Source organism: Neltuma alba, unplaced genomic scaffold (genome assembly GCF_004799145.2).
Source record: "Neltuma alba isolate B1F8T4 unplaced genomic scaffold, ASM479914v2 tig00012196_pilon, whole genome shotgun sequence".
In the NCBI taxonomy this organism is placed as follows: domain Eukaryota; kingdom Viridiplantae; phylum Streptophyta; class Magnoliopsida; order Fabales; family Fabaceae; genus Neltuma; species Neltuma alba.
In genome coordinates, this window is record NW_021636736.1 from 21834 (window position 1) to 44365 (window position 22532).

Below are 22532 nucleotides of genomic sequence, written 5' to 3' on the forward strand. Positions count from 1 at the left end.
ATTCTATGTGGCAAAACATCCTTAAAATTACTTCCACCTCAGTTCCATTTGGATTTTTTCATATTCAAATAAAAGGAAAAAGCGTTGGTGTTGAGGACGGACGGGGAAAGGTGCAGAGCGTTCATTTTCACAACTTCAAATCTAACTCCCTTTCAATGGAAGTATAGCACCCTCCATTCCTCTCCCATTTTTGCAAAATGTGATGCCAGTGATTTTGCCATGCTGCAAATACGGGGTGAGCTAGGCAGCTATGATAAAAACAAATGCAACTAGTTGGAACAATATTAGTGCTGTGTGGTGACACCAAAGTTAACCCTTTCTTTTAAAATGGGCAAACAAAAGAATTATTGTTCCTTCAGTTTGCTTGTGTCTTGCCGAATAATGTGATCATCACCAAATGTAGATCAGTTATCTGAACCTCGTCAGACGATGCGGAAGAAGAATGTATTTGTAGCAGTGGGGGAGATATGGAGGCCGGTGCTACACTTCCATTGAAAGGAAGTGTTAGATTTGAAGCTGCGAAAAAGGATACCCAGCTACTCTTTTCCTCGTCCGTCCTCCAGCACTAGCGCTTTCATGCATGGTTCTTTTGTTTAATGATAGTATTATTTTCCATTGAGGGCAAAACAAGTATACAAATAATTTATTAATTAATAAGTGGAAACCAGAACCATTTTGGCATAAATGCCCAAAATACCGAGAAATTTCCCCTTACTTTGATAGGACGCATGCCTAAGAATCAATCAGGACGATTTAACTTCCAATTGCAAACAATAAAATTAGGCATCTTCCTTCAGTCTCGAACTAAATATTTTGAAGGGCGGAGGGGGGGAGGGAAATTTTATATACGACAATTACCTTGAAATATCCTCTCCCCTTCCATATTCCTTCCCTTCTTATCTCACCCATTTGAAAAATTAAGTTCATATTTAATATTGTATAAAATTATTATTACAAAATTAAATGATAAGAGATAAATATATAAATTTAAGCTGTTAAATTTAATCCATAGAAGAATTTTGTTTTTTTATCATTTAATATTTTGAAAATAATTTTATAAAATATTAAACTGAAGCATCCAAATTTGATCAAATAGTCAAGATGAGAGCGGAGAAGAAATGGGAGGGAGAGAATCCTTACTCACCCTGTTCCCCTGACAAAATATATACATGAAGGGGAGAATATTTCAACAATACAAATTTACAAAACCGTGTTTATGTGTAGAGCTTTAAGTAAGGAAGTAGCCATCTGTTTGACCAACACTTGGCCTCCCGAGCTTTGCCCGTCTCTTCTTTCCTCTATTAAGTTTTGTAGCTTCAGAGGCAAGTCATTCTCTACGATCAGCTTCTTGGGCTGAGGGTGATGCTCATAAACAGCCTGCCACAGCAATATAATTAGAGACCCTCCTAGGTAAAACATTTCAAACACACACCGCAACGCACTGACACAATAAAATGACATGTAAGCATACAATTATCGGGTATTACAATCCCAATGTGTTGATTCCAGACAAAACATTCAAATTGGCGGACCCAGTAAATAGATCCTATGAAATGCACATCTAGAAACGGATTTTTTTTTGGGGGGGGGGGGGACATATAACTGTAACTTCGCTCGTGTCCAAACATTAAGATTTGGTTAAAAAAATGTTAAAACATTGAGACATTCTCTTTCGAGAATAGACTGCTGTTTACTGTGCTCGGAGTCCCACATGGCAAGACGCAATGTTCATGACTTGTAAACAATGCGGCTTGGTAATTGTCCCGCAAAAGTTCGTCAACTAAATTGGTACTCGACACAAACACCAAGTTTGGTTGCCAGCAAGAAAAAGCTAGACGAAAACTGAATTACGTGATTGTGAAGCTACATCTATGTGGAATTTTGATAATTTCAAACGCAAGATCCTGTTCCATTATCTACTAGTAAGCCTGCATCTAGTACAAACTTCAGTATGCATGACAAGAATCATATATATCCATTCCAGGTAAAACATTAGGATAATGTGTACCTTTATCAGCTTGAGTAAATTAAGACGAGCTATAGCATCTCGATGATCAAGCCTTGCAATCAGTAAGGGCGTTAATCCATTAACAGCTAATGTGGTATTGATCCGTACAGATTTTCTGCAATAATTTGATGACATGTATAGAATGAAAATTGTATATCATGAAGTTATAATTGATTTGAAGTCAGCAAGAACCAAATATTTCATTCATTATATGAAATAAACAAACGAAATGGGCAAAATTAGTTAAGCTGTAAAGCTTTGCTCCATTAGCCTATCTAAATGCATTTCCAACATTAAGTTCCACAAAGATTAATGTCTTAGTATGAGACCCTCAATTTAAAGCTTAAGTGAGATTGTTTCCCTTCCCTTTATCATTGTTGTTCTAATATCTTGAATCAGATACCTGGTATATTCCAAAACCCCACCTTAACAAAAACCTAGCTTCTTCATTCTTCTTGTCTGCTTTTTTTTTTTTTTTTGGGCTGTTGTCTGTTAAATAACTAATACTAGTTCATCTTCCCCGCACTCATCCAACTTCAATAGAGGCAAGGACCTTGATGCAACAATTTTTTCTCTCTTTTTCGGGTGACTGAGAGTCATAAACTATCCATGTATGATTAACATTTGAGAAGGCAAAAGTTTTCAGGACAACAAAATCAGGTCCATAATTTATGGGAAGATTAAACAAAGGATATAAAAAGGATATAAAATCCTGTACATACGTGATGATTTTCAAGAATGGCTCCAGTATTTTCACAAAATGCTGCTCTGGACAAGTCTGGAAGAACTTGACCAGCCTCTGCACCGCATCCTTTTTTAGTAATGCTTGTTCAACCTTCCTATTGTCATTATCATGAGCCAAGCAAACAGCAATAGAATCTAATGCCGTAACTGACCAAGTCCCATCCTCAAGAAGGTTCAAATAGACATCCAAACCACCATGGGCCCTTAACTGCTCCCTTGAATTTCGAGATGCATGGGCCATGTCACACAATAGAGGCAATGCATATTGTTTCAAGGGAGAATTTGAGGTGATGAATTGCATCAAATGGGGAATAATCCCATTTTCAGCAGCTTGTTCTTGTCTCCTCTTGTTTATTTTGCATAAACTGAACAGTGCATTCAAGACCTTCAGGGGGAAAACAAAAGTAAAAATATAGTCAACTCTCTGTCCAAAGAGTTATTAGTGACGTGCCTTGTAGGCCAGATATTTATGATAAAGAGGAGAGCACACGACTACAGTTTTCTTCTCTTTTTACATAAGAAAGACTCTATCAGAGAAAATCAGAATTACATGAAAGGCGGATAAGAAGCCCCCCAAGAGAGAAGGCAACAAAAGGGGAAAAAAGAAAAGGACAAACAAATATGACACTAAATAACCAAGTCTGAATACAAGACATGCTAGACTTCTCTCTTCAAATGCAGATGGGCATTTTCCCTCAAACGTGATTTATCAAGACTTAAAAGAATAGAGGAAATAACATACATGAATACAGTTGATGGGCTGCCTGTCAGTCATATATGTTAGTGACTGGTAATTCATATATCAGATAGAAAAATGTATTTACCTTCTAATACACAGACAATAACGATAGTAAACTAGACAGCAAGACTGACCTCATGATGTATTTGTGATATTAGAGGCCCTTCTTTGAGTTGCAGATTTGGTATCAAGTATTTTATTGCTTCAGCACGTTGGAGATTCTCTAAGCAGTTAGGATCAGTTGAAAGATGATTAATACACTTCAGTATCTAGAAACATAGAAGTGACCTAAAATTGTCAGAAAGTTATGAATGTAGCAAACAAGGGACAACAGAAAAGGAAAATTTTTGCATCCCACCTTTAACAGAATTTGAGGCTCCACCCTATTGAACATCTGGAAAAGACGGCTGAGCAAGCTTTGGCTACACATATAAGACTTCACTGTCGTGTCAGCTTGAGCAAACTCAAGAAGAAGATCTGCCACCTTTTCTAGGTACTCCCTGGCAACATCAGCATTCAATGATGAAACCATGTGGGAAAGGAGCCCCGATGAAGTTGCACTGCCAGGTCTAGCATTTAAGACGCCTGAACCAGACAGCACACCTGAAGCTGTCTGAGATACAATCCCAGATGTGGAAGCAGCCCCTTCATTAGACCCCAGAGCCCCTGGTTTCTTTGAAGCAGCTTTGTAAGACACTCTAGCACCAGCGTCAAGATTTCCATTTTCTCTTCCACGTTGGGAAACATCTGCATTACCATAAAAGTGACAATCGTTTCGATATATATGATAACGGTCAAATCACAGAAAAGGAAGACTATGCGCACAAAGCAGAGTAGTACTTACCTACTTATGTGGCACATATAGCTATTAACTTTAACACAATACAGGGGCAAAAATGTCTCTTTCTTTTTTATTAACAATTTTTGGTATTCTATTTAGAAAATTTGTATTTTCACAATAAAAAGGTACTGCACGTCACAATCTTGGATTATGCTAAATGAGATTAATTTATTAACAATTTCCAGACTTCTACTCCTTAGCCTATAAATGCATTTGAATTTAGATTTAGATGAATAATGTACCAAGCATTATTCTTCATAACAACAATCCCTACCAAAAAATAAGGACATAGTCAGTATAACGTAGATATGCAATTGGATAACTCTGAAGAACTGGCTTAAACATATGTGATTATAAACTTTTACAGTCACAATGCAAGCTAGAACTGGCTTCAACAAGTCTTAAAATGGCCAAGAAGAAAATTTATGTCATATCCCCAAGATTTTATCCCCGAGTATGAGCAGAATAGAATTAGCAATCAAATTGTTAGGTTTAGGAGGATTATATTTTGGAAATGCTAGAACATTAAAAAAACGGGTACTTATAACTAAATTAAACCCCATGTTCTGAAAAAAAAAAAAAAAGAATTATAATGATTATCACAGTATAAAACCAATATTTAACTTGAAATTATTATATATATTTACATATTAGTTGGTGTTTAACTTTATTTATATGCATGAGTCTAGACAATAACTGAATGGTTATATGTACACACACACACACACAAGTTTAGTTAGTGTTTAACTTCATTAGGAAAACAGGGATAGATTAGTAATTAATAAAAAATATTGGGAATGTGAATTAAATTGAATGAATTAGGAGGAAAATTGCATCATTTTACCACTCAGACTTAAACCCACGACTTAAGGCTTCACCTTTCCCATTTCACGATCTTCCCTGACCAAATTATGTACCCATTTACTCCATTTTATCTTCCATATAGCAAATCCGAAGCAAAGATAGCATCACCTTATTCTCTCTTATGCACGAATCACATATTTGAGGTAAAACCTTGAGGTGAAATTTGATTGGCATTCTTTAAGGATTGAACCAATATCATTGGTAGAATTGAGGAGAAATGCGCTTTACCGTCATTTTGGGCACATTCCTTCACAAACTGGTAACAAATGACAAAGGTGGCAAGTATTTTCATTCTTCAAACAGTTGCATTTTAACCAATCGCTTTCCCGTTGATTATTGTTTCTTTTGGATATTGAATTCAGATATGATGAAATTGAATGATCAAATTGCCTTGTGCAATGATCACTAGAAAGAATCGAGTTGATATTGGCCTCCCCCATAATTGTTGGCCATCAACTTCGTAATACCAATTGCAAGTATGACATTGTAGTTTGATTTGTCAAATCTATCTATTAAAACAGAACGTCATTTATCAATTTGCATGCATTTGGATATTTGCATGCATATACATAATGGATTGTGATACTTGCTACTAATATTTTATCTCAACCTATTTCTAATAAATGTTCAGGTGAAGCTTCAAGGAGAAAGCAATGTAAAGATTAACTAACATGATGCATATAATTTGAGTGCACGTGTGTATATATCTATATATTGGAATCAACCGTTCTGAAACTGTAATGTGTATATATAAATGCGCGTATGTCAAGTGTGTGTAATTTTGAGATTTAACTATAAGGCTTAGGGCAGCATAAACACCAAGTTATTATGTGTACCAATAGAGCTAAACTGCCCGATCTTTTGTACAGGTTATGAAATTACATAAAAGCTTGACGTGTTATCAAATAGTGTTGTTACAAACAAATGTTTTAGCTGATTAAGAGATAATTCAATAACAATTTTTCTTTAAAGTCTCAAGGTTAAGTAGAAGCCTAATAGGTGAATAATTGCAATTAGGCTAAGTTAAATCTTGATGAAGTTAAGATATCATAATTTGCTCCGATGGATAAACATTTAAGCTACACAAGTCCTAATAAATAATTGCTCTATTCATCCAAGTATAATATTCAGAAGTAAAAGTGATCAAGCAATAATGTTTAGATTTCAGCAAGTTCTTATTATGAGACAAAATGTACTTCATTATGACAAATGGGTGTTTCCAGCAAGATTGAAGGAAGATTTTAATAATTTTTTTTAGGTTTCTAAGGAAAAGGAATGGTAACAATTTTTGGTAGTACGCAATTTTTCGGGTCTTTTGCTTGAAAAAGAAAAATACCAAAAAATCTTCATTAGAAACTTCTGTCCTTGCATCTAACAACGGAGACACCTTATGGCACTTAATCTATCAGGTTTGCAACAAGTGATTGTTCTATTAATATTGGAGAAATTATATTTTAACAACTCTTTGCCCACTTTTTTATAGTTTCTTTTGTTATCAATATTTCATAAATAGAAGCATAGAATATGGTACATAAATTGATCTTCATTACCCGCAAATTCTGCCATCAAAAAGTCCAGCTCACCATTTGTCTTCTTCTCAGAGGCATGTAGTAAAGGCAGTACACTTTCATGCCTTTCTAATCCTGACACCTGCCGTACATATTCAAGCTGACCAGATATTTGTCTAGATGGAGGCTCTTTCTCTAACAAGCTAAGAAGCGGTCTAACTTGCTCTTGCTGCATAGCACCTGCCATTGATAACGCATTTGATGTAGGTTCTGTCAATTTCGAAGCCCTATCAGTTGATGCCCTGCTAGCAGAATTACTAATACGCTGCTGTCTAAGTTCAACATCTGCTCGAGAAGAATCAGTTTTCCATCGATCCACATTGTCCCTCTCCTTTGAAGATTCCCTGGATGCTACATTTGTACTTTTTTCTGATGTAAATTCAGCCACTGCATTGCTAGGTTGAAGCCTATCAACGTCTACAGAGAAATTACCATCAGATCTTTGAGGATGTGAGGTTGAGGCATGTAAAGGTTCCAAGTGATGATCAGGTATCCCATGCCTCACTTTAGGGAGATCCAACTGATCTGCTGAAGAGAGCAACGCATCATTCTGAATGCTAATAGGATGTGCCAAATCCAAGGGACCAGAACGGGGACGTTGAGCCAAACCATCAACCGGAAATCCAACCCCAACAGATATAGAAGCTAGTCGTGTTGCCTCATTTAAGCTATAAAGGGTATTTATAAGCCTCAGGAGTATTCCATTCTTTGCAGCTATTCGACAGAAGTCATTTCTAGGGGTTGATCGCTGGAGCTTGAAGACTTGCCACATGCCATCAATAGCCAGGTGCACCATTTCCCTAAGATAGGTGTGAAGTAAGTTTATTCAGACATTGATGTGCGTGTTACCAAAAGAATAGTTGAAAGTTATAAGTTATCATATAATGCTAAAGGTTTTGCAGTCAGACATCACTGAAGACATGAGACATGGCCATCTATAGAAAGTACTACCATGCTGCAAAAGAGGAGTTTGCAAAATAATTCTTGGAAAGTTGACAATGAAAATCAAACATGTAGTTTGTAATCTTATCTCACAAAAGTAAACAATATACACGGAATTTCCAAGAAACCAAAATATCCACAAGAAGTAAATTCATTTGACTGAAAAACCCACGAGGATAAGATTGATTTCTCATACTAAATTCATTTTGTTGTTGTCTTCTTTAATTTGTTAAATTTAACAAGTCTTGTCTCATTATATACATAAATCACTTGACACCATTGTGCTCTATCAACAACCAGCTTGTTAGACATATCATTTACTAATAAATCTTTATCAATAACTTGCTTAATGTCTTTCTTGGTCTCCCTATACTTTTTTTCATAGAGCTAAAGAGCATCTTACCCCAGTTTTTTGCTCTTATTGTCCCTTCGACAGCTAATATTCTCTACTATATAATACAGTTGGTCTCATATCAGTTCAAAAATTTTCCTTCAAGTTTAGTAGGCATGATACGATCTCAAATAACCTCAAATGACTTCCTCCGCTTCAATCACCTAGTTTGTATCCTATACATATCATGTCCATCAAGTTCACCATCATTTTGTAGTATAGATACTAGATGCACGAACTCTAATACCTGTGGTATGGTCTATCTTCAGTTTTTACCTCCAAATAATTTCTAAATTGCCTCTTACTAAAATTGCAGTGGTTCCCCAATGTAGTTCAAGATTATATAAATATGTTAGACTTCAATATTATATAAATAAATTTACTAATAAGTATTTTTTAAAATATGTTCTATTTTAATATTATAGGCATTTTATCACATATTTTAAGACTTACTAAATATATCTATTTTATATTAATGGAACCATGGTCTTTGGAACTTGTCCATACATAAAACTAGTGAAGGGTTTGGATCACTGAGCCACTTGTTCACAAATTAAACCAATTAACTCAGTAAAAAATTAAACATTCTAGAATAATACAAGATATGATAGTAGCAAGAGACAAAAGTTACATTGCAGAGGAATAAATTTTTAAAAAGAAAGGTTGACGATATTGCAGAGAACTTCTGCCTTTTTTTTTTTTTTGGGGGGGGGGGTCAGCATAGGACAAGGTGACAAAATTGTTTTGGGTGAAGAAATGTGAATTTTTCGTATTTTGAAAAATTCACACATGGATCAGGACCAAAAGTAAGCTGTTCTCCTCTATGCACTACTAAGCCAGCTAACATTCATCTCAAAGCCTTTGTACCAATGGATCACAGCATCTGCACGCGCACATATATATGGAAACCAGTTCAAATAATTTGGCTTAATTAACAGATGCAATACCTGTTTAAAATACCTCACACTTTGGTGAGACTAAATAGGGGAAAAAACAATAATTGTCTAAACTGTTTGATTCTCTGAATCAGACAAGGGTCTGATTCACCGATTAGTAGGTGAAGAAACTTCTACAAAGTACTAGGACATAGCTAACTTTCACCAAAAATATCAAAGAGGCTGTTCCAAAGGGAACACACAATAACAAAATTCAAGTACACGGAAATATTCAGATCAGCAGACTAAGTCTCTATTTTCTAACATCAAAAGATATAAATCACAAAAGCCTTCATATCATAATCATCAAATTTAACAAAATACCCTCGTATTTTGAAAGCAAAATAGAGACTCATCTTAACTATGCCATTTGCAATCCCTTCCTAATATGTATCAGATTTGATTATTGCAATGCAAACCGCTAAAAAGTAATATAAAAATTATTTCCTTAGATAAAGAACAAAATCAAACCTGTACTTGGCATAATCAGCCTCCAGAAATCCTACCAAAACTGGGATTCCACGACAAGCAATAAACATTTGTAATGTCAATGAGCTGCACCAAAGTGTCAACAATCAATATAGCACATCATTTTCAAGATATTAAGAAACCAAGATTGTCATAATAAATTCAGACCTTGACTGGCAAAGCTGCTGCAAAAAAAAGGCTGCTTCCATGCGAATTTCTCGTGGACGGTCAGGTACTGCAAAGCTCATCACCATGGGAATCTACCATGGAGTTTTGCAATTAAACTTAGATAAGCCATTCAGATATTTGGAGATAGCAGTGATGAAGGATACAGAGGCGTCAAGAAAGACTAGATATAAAGGAAAATCTATTTCAGAATTTTTGTTAACTCAGTGTTGGAAAATATGCATGCTTATTAGTACATTCTGTTGGGCATGCATTTTGTTAGCATTCAGCAACGCTTATTGAAGGAAGAGTAACTTACATTTTATGTTGCTTTATTACAAAAACAGAATAATATCTAATCCATTTTCAGCTGTGTATTTCCAGTCAGGTTAGGTAAGTTCAAAAGCTTGTTTGCTTATCTCTTGAGGGTTAAAACTCACTAGCCGATTGTTTAATCCTCCATATATGTATTGCAGCTAGCTTCAATAGATCACAGCTACAAAGTCACAGCTATTTAGAGCTTCCCCATAATATCAGGGACAAACACGCATGATGAGTAACTAACTATGCCTATGGTGATGAAAAATCAGAATGCTCCTCCTAGGCTAAACAGCCAAACAAACACCCCCTCAGCCTAGATGACTTCCAAAACAGCCCTGGGAATGATAAACGGGCAAGATAATCTTGCCCCAGGTCCCAGCCAAGATAACTTCCAAAATGCCCCCAGGATGGCAGCAAAACTCAGGATTCAACCAGTCGGAAATGTTCAAGCTCATTAAAGAGGTACATGTTCTAGTATATGGTGGCTTTGAATGATTAGAAATACCACTCCTTGCACTCTCCAATCTGAGAGGTTTTATTTTTTGTAGGCGCAAGTCAAGCTAGAGTGGGCCATGATACCATGAAGAATCAGGTAACCCCAAAAAAAAAAAAAGCCCCTAATATAAGAGACGACATGTGAAACACATTTAAACAGAACGGAGGAAATCATTTGATAAATTGAATTAAATCATTGACCCATCATCACATCTCTCCGTCTATCATTTCTATCCATGCGTCACTGCATCTTACCTCTGTATCAGCATTTTAGTGACAAAAACTAAGGCTTTACAGTTTAAATTATTCCCTTGATTCAATGGTCGCCAACAGGCACATTGCTGGGCAGCACTTAAATGGCAATTTTCCATCCATCAAACTACAGTTATAGCATGAAGAATTATAGGATTCTTCGAGATTTTAACACATTACTAGGAGGAAGGGGGGTGGGGAGGCATTAAATTCAACAAACCCTAATAAAGATTTTAGCCTAATAAGCAAGAGCATAAAACAGAAACACAGAGAAAGGTGGATGAAAGAACATGTGCGGCACTTACCAATCCAACAAGACAAGCATTTTCTTGAAAATCAGTATTATCCTTAATGATTTGATTTATAAGCTGGAGTACAGAACATATGACCTGCAATAATGTAGCATGTAAGACGTCTGTGCAGCGCCCACCAAGTACGCAAGTGTCATACATACAGTAATAATAGTCATATGAGGTAACATGAGAAACTTACACGAGTTTTAGGAACTTCTAGCAAGTCCGTAAGTGGAAGTAAACCATGCTGGGTAACAAAACCAATCTTCTGCTCTGGACGTTGGTGAAAGATAGTGATAAGCTTCTGACATGCAGTGACAATCACATCTTCAGATTCCTCTGGTCGCAATGACCCAACTAATTTGCTGAACTCAACAGCCTACAAAAGAATTATTACAGTAAATACATCAAATTCTGAGTCAAAAACTATGAAGCACTGGGGAACCATTTCAAATTTTGCCAATATTGAAGCACCCGTTAAAGGACAATTGTTAAAGATTGTAGGCTCAAATGAACAGAAATAGACAGATAATTACCTTGAAAAAAAAAACTTAAATACTGAAGACTAAAAGCATGAGACACTTTGTTAAACACAATTGGGGACCCTATAGGTAAAGTTTACGAATATTGTTGGATAAGATGCCACTCAAAGGTTAAAGATGATGAACTCAAGGAGTTCTCCCATCATTAAAATTTGCTGATGATCGTTGTCCTTATGATATTGCATATTATCCTCTGCTTTGTATTCATTTACCAAACATACACAAAGCATGACAGATAAGGAAGAAAGATTAGCATCGCCAAACATGACAGCTGGTCCAATATGTTTAAGTTCAAGACCTCCAATAGTGATAAGAGATTATCACAAAAAAGTTCAAAACAATCAGTTGGATAAATTTGTTAAGACTCTGCCCAAGATAAAGTCAGTTTATCTTAAACGAAAATCAACAATGTGATCTTTACAAATTATATGAGGGAGTAGTTCTAACATAAGCAGTTAACAAGTTGAGTGATACGTAGTTGGTTAGTTGAGCAAAGGGAATAACATGCAATAAGGAGGCTTGACGTAAGTGCTTTTCCTACTTTCTCATGTATCAGTTTCAATTACTTCCTATCTTTTCTTTTTTCTTTTTAACTACTCTCACGGTGCTTGAGTAAACCACTACGGTCATGAACAAGTGCCATGTCACCAATTTTGAAGCAAAGATTTTTCCTACATATCCTCATTTCAACAATTTATGTTTACCAACAACAAGTACACCTCCTCAAGTGAAAACCCAATGGGCATGAAGCACGGATGAAGCACAAGTCTGCCACACATTGTGTGGAAGTTTAACATAATTTTTGGACAAGTAGGACATCTTCTGCTGGTCCATCATAAAGGATTTAGTATCATGTTAAGGAACATTCATCTCAAAATCTTGTGAGAAAGAAGGTCCGAAAATAATATTACTAATATCTCTAACATTACTAGCAGGAAAATAAATCTTGTCAAAACATTCAAGAACATCCAAAACCAAAATTTAACCGAAGAGAACATACTGGCAGCCACAGACTAGGCATAACAGAGTATTTCATGCTGAAAAGGTATACCATTGTAAGAAGAAATATCGACATCATATTATCACAAAAAGATAGCTCAAAATATAACATTGCTCAGTACCTGAAAAGGGAAAAGGTTTTCTCCAGGCAATTTTTCATCAAAAACCTGATTGAAAGAATATAGCAAGTGCAAGGGTCAAAGGAATGAAAAAATGAATTATAAAGAAAGAACTTGATAGTCTAAACTGAATATCATACCAGACCATCTATATCAATTACATCATCTTTTATGACTCCCATCATTAAGGCTAAAAGATTCCCACCACTAGTATTCTTCCCATTTTCATTCTCCTTCTCCCACGGCTTCCTAGCAATAGTTTCCCTCAACTCTTTCGCCAAATCACTTTTCCCACCATTATTCATAGATGCATTATCATTTGTCCTGTGTGATGTGGATGTAGATGTGGAAGCCTCAGCTGCAGAGTCTCTAGGGTGTTTATCTAATGGATGAAATAAATCATCCAAAGAGGCATCTCCAGGAGGATCGCTAAATCTGCTCAGCTCATTCCCTTCCAAAGAGGGAAGCATCTTCATAGCCTTCAAACAGAAATCAGACAAGTCCAAGACTCTATCATTCACAGAAAACCAAAAACAAAATACATTTTCTTGCAGAATTATAGCAAATAATCAAGGCATATTGAATCTTGTAAGCTCTTCAGTGGACTTGAGCTCCAATCTAGGGACTATGATAGACCGACAAAGTTATGGCTATAATAATTCATACCGACCAACACGTCTTTTACCATAAATAGACTACAATGGCTGAGGCTTGGTTTGTCAATTCCATGGAACCACTTCTTTTTAGCACCTATCTACCCCCCAAAAGTGCCAAAGAAATATGAAATGCAGTAAAAGAACTGCACATAGACATGGGAGAACACCGGTTTTAAGATTTGTTCAGCAATCGAAAAGCACAAAGCAAGGGACACTATTGGTCACTGGCAATTATAAAAGACTCACCGAATTTCAGCAAGACCAATTCTATGAAATGAATTTGGTTGCTCAGGGAGAAGATTTTATGTATAAAAAATTAATAGAAAAAGGGAGAGCTTTCCACTTTCTCTTAGGCTTCAGCAAGAACCTTGATGAAGTGAGGGTTGTAGACCAAAACTTGTCCAGACTCCAGATATCAATAAACCATTTGACACTGTTTGGAGAGAGGAGATTTTAAATAAAAATAAAAAAAAAAGTGATAATTCAAGAGCCAAAGGAATCACATCAGGAAATAACCAAAGTTCTGCTTTTGCCACCCAACATGCTTCTTGATCTAGTAATATAGGAATCATATCTGTTCCTTTCTTTCTTTTTGAATCCCTTGTATTATGCAATTATATGGTACTAGCGTTTACTTCCCTTCTTGCTAGACATTTGCACATATTCGAGTATCAGTTAACCAGAAAAATGAAAGTGAGAATCCAATTTGATCTCCTAGATTTTCATGATTCATGCAACCCACACCACCTCAAATGCAGCTGCATCAGCTGCTTCTGACAACACTGACCCTGAGGAATGCAAACTTCACCTCAAAGTGAAAAATAAAAGGTGCGTCAGAAGAACTTGCAGATTTTCTAACTCAGAGCACCCTATTATTGAATCAAAACGAAAAACATTTGAACGAAAGGGGGAAAAAAACAAATGGCAATGCAACATTTTTTTTTTTTTTTGTTACAAAGGAGGCATCAGACTGACAGTAGGAGGCTGGAAAAGAGACAGGGTAAGAATTGAACCGTTGCCATCACTGAGGCTGCTGCCATCTCTGGTATAAGCTCATTAGCGACATTTTAATACAGAACAATTACAAATTTCTTCTCTGACTTGATGAGCACATAGCATACACATCTTTAAAAGGGCAAACATGAAGAAATAACAGCAGTAAACAAGGCAACATAATACTAGAGAATTAGAAATGATATTCAATTAATTCTTAAAGTACCAGAGATGATTAAGCTTTATAGCTGACTCCTGGCAACATTTAAAATCAAGTAGCTACTTCAGTTAACCCTCTTTACCTTTAGGGAACCATTGTCCTGACTTCTTGGTCCAAAACAGAATGATATACTGCCACTGGTGACAGAACTACCCTTTCCCCCAGGCTTTCTATCAATCCCTCGTGATTCTGGAGATCCAACTTCTCCATGCATCATGACTTCATTATGGTCTTTTGTATTGGGAATGTCATGATCTGTACTCATCTCTGTGATAGCAACTTCTCCATTAGAACAGGGCTTACTAGATCCAGTTTGTAGAGACAGCTTCTCATGAATAGCTAAAGTGAGAACTTGATCTGAAAACACATCATCCTGCTTCTCTATTTTCTCATTCAGAAAATCAGAATCTGAACCTAAGTCCTCATGACGTTTGCTGCCACCAACAACCTCAATTGACAGCTCTTTCAGTGGGTTCTAAAAAACAACAAAATTGAAACCAGTAACATAGGCAAATATAACCAGACTGCTTCAATCACTGAAGTAAAGACACTAACCACTTTCTCCACAGATGAGCCTTCACCAGCACTCTTCTGATCATCACCAGAAGCTGCTACATCTGTGGAATCATCTTCCTCTATATTTCTGCATGAGGTAACTTACTAACTTTTTTGCACAACTCACAAAACTACAACAATTATATGAACTGGAAGTGAAAAACATTTTGTTATTATTCAAAGACAAACAAGTGCATAGTCATATGCACTGACATTAACACGTAAACTAAGAAAACTCCTGGTTCTAGAAAAAGTTCTATTCAGAAATATTACATATTTCAACAGAGCTGAAACAAATAGAACACGATCCACCGTACCCGCATTCATCTATAAGAATGAAGATCAAGAAAGTTTCAAAAATTTATTAGTAGCTAACCATTGATGTAACGTGATCATTACAAAGCAAGAATACTACGGCTAGGCTCAAAATCAGAATAAAATGATCCAACGCAATAGAAAGGAACATTCAAGAATCTTCGCATTTAAAATCAGCATTGCATTGAAAGGGGGGAAAAAAGAAAGTAGTATAAAAAAGAGCATTATATACTCTATGAAAAGTGAAGAGGCAATGATGAACAGCAAAATTTGGTCAAAAAATGATGAACAGAAAAAGAACATCAATACAATGAATGAAATTTTGAGTCTGACTTGCAGCTCAAACTTCTGGGGTAACCTGTCGTTACATATTGTAAATGCCAGTTTTCTTCTTCATAACTATTATGCTAGATCCATAGGGGTACCATAATTGCTTTTGGACGGCCTCCAACTGGGATGGGAACCACAAACCCCCCAAAAACAAATAAATAAAAAATAAAAGCTAGCCAATAAGGCAAAGAATCAACCACCAAAGCATCCTATAGAAAACACACACTACTCAGTGTTAGACTAGGAATCTTAAACTAGCTTGGTCTCCATCAAAAGTGAACGTCCTCAGAGAGCAACATACAGTTGCACTTTCTGCCACTTCACTTGAGTTCCTCAAGATCAAAAACTTTTACAAGTAGCCTTTCCTAGAGTCAACAACCACCAGCTTCGATACCAATAGAAGGGTAGCTTAGTGGGGTGAGGAACCTCCCCAGAAATTAAGATTTTTTTTTTTTGGGGGGGGGGGGGGGGGATTAACTACTTCATAAAGCAACCCACATTCTTTATATGGGACTGCAGATCCCGCTTGTTGGTCTCCACCAGTTTCCTACATATAGTGAAATTTGATCTAAGAATTATTGCATATTTGCATTCCAGATTGAATTTGGTTTGGTCTTGAAACCAGGTATATCGTACTTCTTTATACTTCTTCAACAGTTCAATGTGACTTTTCTTGAAATACTATTCAATCTTTTGCACTTATCACTTAGTTATTGACGTTGATTCACAATTAAGCTATTCTCTGTGCATGCAACAGTACAGATTCTTTTCTGATGACTCTGATTTCAACCAAGGTTTGATTGCAAAGGGCTTCTAAAGATTATCCTTCAATTTCTGAACATCTAAGTTCGAAGTCCACCCTGCCACCACAATGCTCCATACCTTTTCTTCGCACCATAAACTCATTTTTTCTGCCTTAGAGAACTTTCGCACGGAACCAACCGAGGATTGGGATTCAACTTCGCAGCTTCAATGAAAATCTGATGATAAGAAGCATGCCCAGAATATTCTAAGAAAAGTCATCACAAACATGTGTTGGCTTCCATTTTGTTACATATAATTGCTACTAGCTGGTATTATTTAGACAACTACAGTGGCCCCTCATACATGAAGTCAAAGATGAGCAACGATGTTTGTGATTGATGATTGATATAGCTCCCAATAAAATTTATATTACATATTGTTATTGGCATTAATTATATAATTTGCAAGAAGACTCCCAATCATTAGAGATGTTTAGGCCATAGCAAAGCCTTTCTAATTGTTTTCTCAATAGATATAATCATGCTTATCCCTTTTGGCTTCTTGTTGTGATCGCTTTTCCCTTTTGCATTGACTACTTAGGTGTATCAAAGCATTAACTGCATCCACTTATGTTTTCCTTCAAAATCACAGTAAAAAAATGCCACGTAATGAGCTGGTATAAAACTAAATGGCACACGCAAGTAAAACCTTTGGATAAACTACGAAGGAATCAATTAGCCTGAAATCATGGCTACCAACAACAACAAGAAGTCTTATCCCGCAAAGTAGAGTAAGTTATATGGATCGCACAACACCATTATGTTCTATAAGAAATCAATTCCTCTGGTAAGTCATTAATAAAAAAGATCTTGGTTAATGACTTCTTTAAGTGTCCTTCTTGGTCTCCCTCTAAATTGTAGGTACGATTGTTCCAAATTTGCCAAAGGCATCAAGCCTAACCTATTGCAAATGGAAGATTTTGCCCTTCTAATTCCAAAAAAAATAAAATTGACACAGATCTCAACCTGCAGGCTACTGTGTACTCCAAATCTCCAAGTAGAAATACACAACTAAGAAAGGTACCATTTTCAGCAATGAAAAATGAAAATTAAAACAGGAAAATAGAAAAAGCTTATCCAGCGAGAAAATAATCAATTTGTTAAAACTGATTCATTAAGCTGAAAGTCAGACGCCTTAAACCATGGAAGTCTACACAAGAATCCATGCATAGGCATTGCTCCAGACAGACTTCAAATTCCGATACAACAAAAATGTCAGCCGTAAGTTACTTTCAAAACACAGATAAAACTAGCAAAGTGATTTTACGGATCAAAACATTGGAGAAAGATTATGTAGCTTGCACCAAAAGAAATCCCAGAGTAACAGCATGATAAGGTCTCAAACTATCTACCTTAACGTTCCACTGTGTCGAAGAGATGACTGCAGCGCCCGCCTACAATTTTGTATCCATGGGTGCGATAACAGAGCCTTAGCATCAGGCCTTTGTCTAGCATCCTGAGATAAGCAACAGAGCCTTATGTGAATTCGAGATTTAGTTACCAACCAGATGTAAGCCCCCCTGGCTTTGAATGGAGTCTAAGAAATAAGTTGCATTATTCATAACTTAGGAGTAGAGTGGCTTCCTGTAAATTTTACATATCAGTGTTATGAATGTCGAATTTATCATTGAACCAGTAGGCAACAATTCAAAAATTCACTAATTGAACTATAGTCAAATGGTGGTCAAACTGATCATAATTAGATTAAATATTTTTAATTATATATATGCATAGTAATACCGATGGAAATTCATATTAATATACTAAATATATTATCTAAAAAAGAGAAGAAAACATCTCATCTTAAATTGAATTTCAAATAAATCCAATTCCCTTAAGCTTAACCTCTAATTTTTAATTGAGCTGGAGTTTTAAGCCAGTAGAGATATGTTATATCATTATGATCTCCCATGCGATATATCTTCCACCACAACAACTCTTCAATGTAATGGGTTTTCATAAATTTATAAAACAGCTTCAAGTTCTCTTCTATCAAAGCCTATGCTTTCCAATTCCACCTGCAACTCACTACAAAGCGAAGGAACCTACAATTCCATGCATGTCAACCTCTAGTTCAGCACACCTCCTACCGGCTACCATTTCTTCTTAAACCTTCATCCTGCCAACTCTCGCCCATAGCCCAACTCCAACGTTCAATTGCACTTCTCTGTACTATATCTCAACTTCCAATTTCTCTGTCCATGGAAATTCACGGCTTCACATTCAGGCTCAACTTTAAATACGACTTCTCATGGATGTTGTTTCTACTGATTTACAAGGAGGGCATGAAGCTGCAAATAGAGTTTGAAGGTTCTTGTTGTTGGATTTAACCAATGAAATCCATAGAAGTCATTAAGACAACTGTGCGAAAGGGCTAGACTTTTGGGTAAGCTTATGTCCCACATTCATTTAGAGAAGCGCAAACTGTTGTTTATAAAACATAACGTAGGCTGAGAGGCTGTCTGTTGATAGGTTTTGACTGTTTATTTTTAAAATAAAATGATTTAGTAACCCCAAGTTTTGCTTTTTCTTGACTGATTTTATCATCCTATTTCCTTTTTTCCCGCCCATTTTTTAGCTGGACCGGCCAGTCCGGTTCAGTTCTTATAACCATCTTATATATTGATATATTGATAAATAAATGAATACAATGAAATAAAATTTACAATAACTACCGGAAATCAACTATACTTTCATTTGCTACATACATTTATCTTTCTGATGTAATTTTTTATTTTTTTTAGCTTTTATACAATTGTTTGTGGATGCAACTGGTAAATAGGAAACAAACATATGCACCCCGGAAAATGGCCTCATGCAAGGCCAGCATAAGCTATGCAAAACTCCATTTGTTACATACCTTTCAAACAACATGACACATGCAAGTAAGGTAACCGGCAAGGTGCCCAATATGGCCAAAATTATCTTCAGGAAACATAACACAAAAATTTTTCTGGACATCCCTAGTTTCCAAAAGCTTTGTAAAGTTTGATTCAATGAAATCAAATATGTGTAGCGATAGCTTGAAGCCTTTGATGCAAAATAAAGTGTGAAACCAAAGCCATTTCAGTGCTGAAATTGAGGCAATAAAAGGTGGTAAGATTTAAAAACGATGATGGCCCTCTATGTTTTATCAAAAGGGATCGCACTGCATTGAGAAAAGGCCTCTAATTCTGATGTTGAAACCATAATGTGCTAAGATGTTGACGCTCTAAATCACAAAGTACTATAATGCATACTTTCCAAGCACAAAATACCTGAACAGAAACAGAACAAACAGAGTATTAAAATGTAATTTAGCAATTAAAGAAAAAGCAAAAGCAGGAAATGGAAGCATTTTTGTACCCGTTTTCTTCATTTTTATTGATAGACACTCAATAGAAATTTTTTATATCACTCCAAGTACGTATGATTTAAAAGAGGGGGTGTGTGTCCCAAATTATACCTACCTAAGTAGCTTGACTAACAATTCCTATTTCCAATAGGAAACAGGCATATTGTATAGTTAGTTCTCCATTCACAAATTTTAACAGTTGAATAATTTCTCAATTTTCCCATTTTATGCTAAAGGTATATTCAAGAAATTCCTAAAACAAACAATAGCAGCTAAATACTACAAGGTTTTGGAGTAGGCAATGGGATATGGAAACCAAAGACCCAAAAAAACAGGAAAAGTAATATGCAACCAGCAACAATCCCTTGATTACACAGCGCACACATTAAGAATCACCAACGAACCACTAAGATAAAAAACACTTACCTTCTTAAAGCATTGACGCAGAAAATCGGTAATATCAGGAGAAAGGCTATTAGGAATTGGAGGATGCTCATCCTGGAGGAACAGCGGAAGGGTAAGAGCAAGTTCGATTTCCTCACAGAAAATATTTGGAACCATGAATTCATTATTGATTTTTTTTTTTGGGTGTTTGGATAGAAACCAAACCATAGTTTCAGAAGTGCTTTTACGGATTACGAAGTAAATATGTGGAGGAGGTTACCTCATTTTGCGGAAAAGTGATTCTGAAACCATGGTTTTGGTTTTACCAAACACCCCCTAATGTTTATTCAATTTTCTTCATTACTTTAGCATTGCTTGGGAGGATTACTTGACCTCCATTGAGTCCTTCTATCTCATCTCATCAATCAATCATTTCTTCATTAAAAAATTGAGTATTTCAACAATACAAGGAAACTTTTGCTCAGAAAAATAAATAAAGCAAGAAAACCGCAAATGATCAAGTTCACAAATTAGACAATCAAGCGTCAAACTTTATTGATCAAATCAACGTGAGAAATCAAGGTTAGTGGAGGCACACCTGAACAATACGAAAGAGAGCTGGCATAGGCTGTAGATCATAATACGGAGGAACGCATGTAAGAAGTTCAATAACAGTACAGCCAACACTCCAAATGTCAGAAGCAGCACAAACCCCAGACATTTCTATAACCTGAAAAAGTAAATAAGATCCATCAATTGAGCTATCATATTCAAGCCATATGCTTCACAAACATGAGTTGCTCCTATGAGCAACCGATTAACAACTTTAAATAATGATAAAAACTGAAATAGATAACACAGTTGACCAAACACAGTGTGTAAAAAGCAACGCGCATATACATTGCAGATTGATAGTACAAAGTACACGAGTCAAGATAAGTAATTATCCATTGAATCAATGCCCAAAAATCAATTAAAAACAACCAGTTTTGTCTATTAAGAGGGAATAATACAAAAAAAAAAGAATAAGAGATAGTCCTCAATCAAAAGAAGACAACAGGAAAAGGAAAACAGCCGGTCAACCAAACCAGTGAATTTCATTTATGTTTTTAGAGAAGTGAAAATTTCAAGCTAATCCATTACTTTGACAGGTTAAAAGGTAAGAAACAGATGCATTATGCAAAGCAGATAATCGGTAACAATGAGGAAAAGGATCCAGAAAAGAAGAATTCCCAGTCTAACGGTCCTCCTCAAGCCCAAACCAAGTTTTGAATAACACCAGATGGAATAAAAAACATTGGCAGCATGTGCGTGTGCGTGTGTGTATAAGAACAAAATGATCAGTTAAGCATATAAGAAACAAATGCATAAATGTGTAGGATAAACCCTTAAAATGCTGGCACACCACTAAAGATAATTTAAAAGGCATCAAAATAACAAGGCATACAAAACAAGCAATTCAGGAACAGAATTGTGGTCAATAAGGAAATATTTCAATATCACCGAAATACTAGAAGGGTTAAGGGGGATCAGTTTTTTATTTTGAATTATTCTTAATATATCTCTCCCTAATCTCTCATGTAATCTTCATGATTTACCTCAATCCTATATATCACCTGTACAGTACACAAATCAATACATATGAGAATTATTCAAGGTTTACGAGTTCTATATGGTATCAGAGCCAGTGGACTCTCATCCGTCATCCTGTTCGGCCAAATCATCCTCATCGTCCTCCACATCGGAGGAAGCTCGAGTGGGGTCAAACCCCAAGGGAGACTTGGTCGCAATAGACTCCTCTCTTGGTGGCTCCCCAATGAATTCAACCCAGACTGGAGGTCCCCTCAGGTCGACCTCTAGTCACGATGGATCTCCTATCATCACGTCCCGGAGAAGTTGATTGGCTCTAACTACCAGGAGTGGGCCCAAGCCATGCGTTTGGCCGTTGGCGGTCGTGGAAAAATGGGACTTCTTACCGGCGAGTCGAAGGAGCCCAGCAACCCAGCATCTCCAGCTATGCAACAGTGACTAACCGAGAATGCATTGGTTTCGTCGTGGCTGATCAACGCTATGTCTCTGCAACTTAAGCGCAACTTCATGTACCTTCCATCAGCTAAAGCCATCTAGGATGTCGTGCGTGATTCTTATTCCAACGGCGAAGACTTGTCTCAACTCTATGAGATTAAAACTCATATTTGGCAGTTAAAACAAGTACTCGTTCTTTTACTAAACATTGGTTGGACCTCGTTGCTCTGT

At 36.3% G+C, this 22532-nt stretch overlaps 1 protein-coding gene across 1 annotated transcript; it reads right to left on the reverse strand.

Annotated features, from left to right (window-relative positions):
* Positions 1-1022: 1022 nt before the first annotated feature.
* LOC114724696 (MAP3K epsilon protein kinase 1) lies at positions 1023-21002 on the reverse strand. Its single transcript, XM_028911107.1, has 17 exons — positions 20875-21002; positions 20319-20390; positions 17911-18014; positions 15111-15198; positions 14638-15030; positions 12827-13165; positions 12690-12734; positions 11226-11405; positions 11039-11122; positions 9669-9760; positions 9504-9587; positions 6747-7564; positions 3850-4238; positions 3626-3760; positions 2731-3137; positions 2009-2123; positions 1023-1377 (listed from the first exon to the last, which is right to left on the reverse strand). Exons 1-17 carry the CDS (start codon positions 20995-20997, stop codon positions 1201-1203), a joined length of 3645 nt encoding a protein of 1214 aa, XP_028766940.1. The 5' UTR covers positions 20998-21002; the 3' UTR covers positions 1023-1200.
* Positions 21003-22532: the final 1530 nt, after the last annotated feature.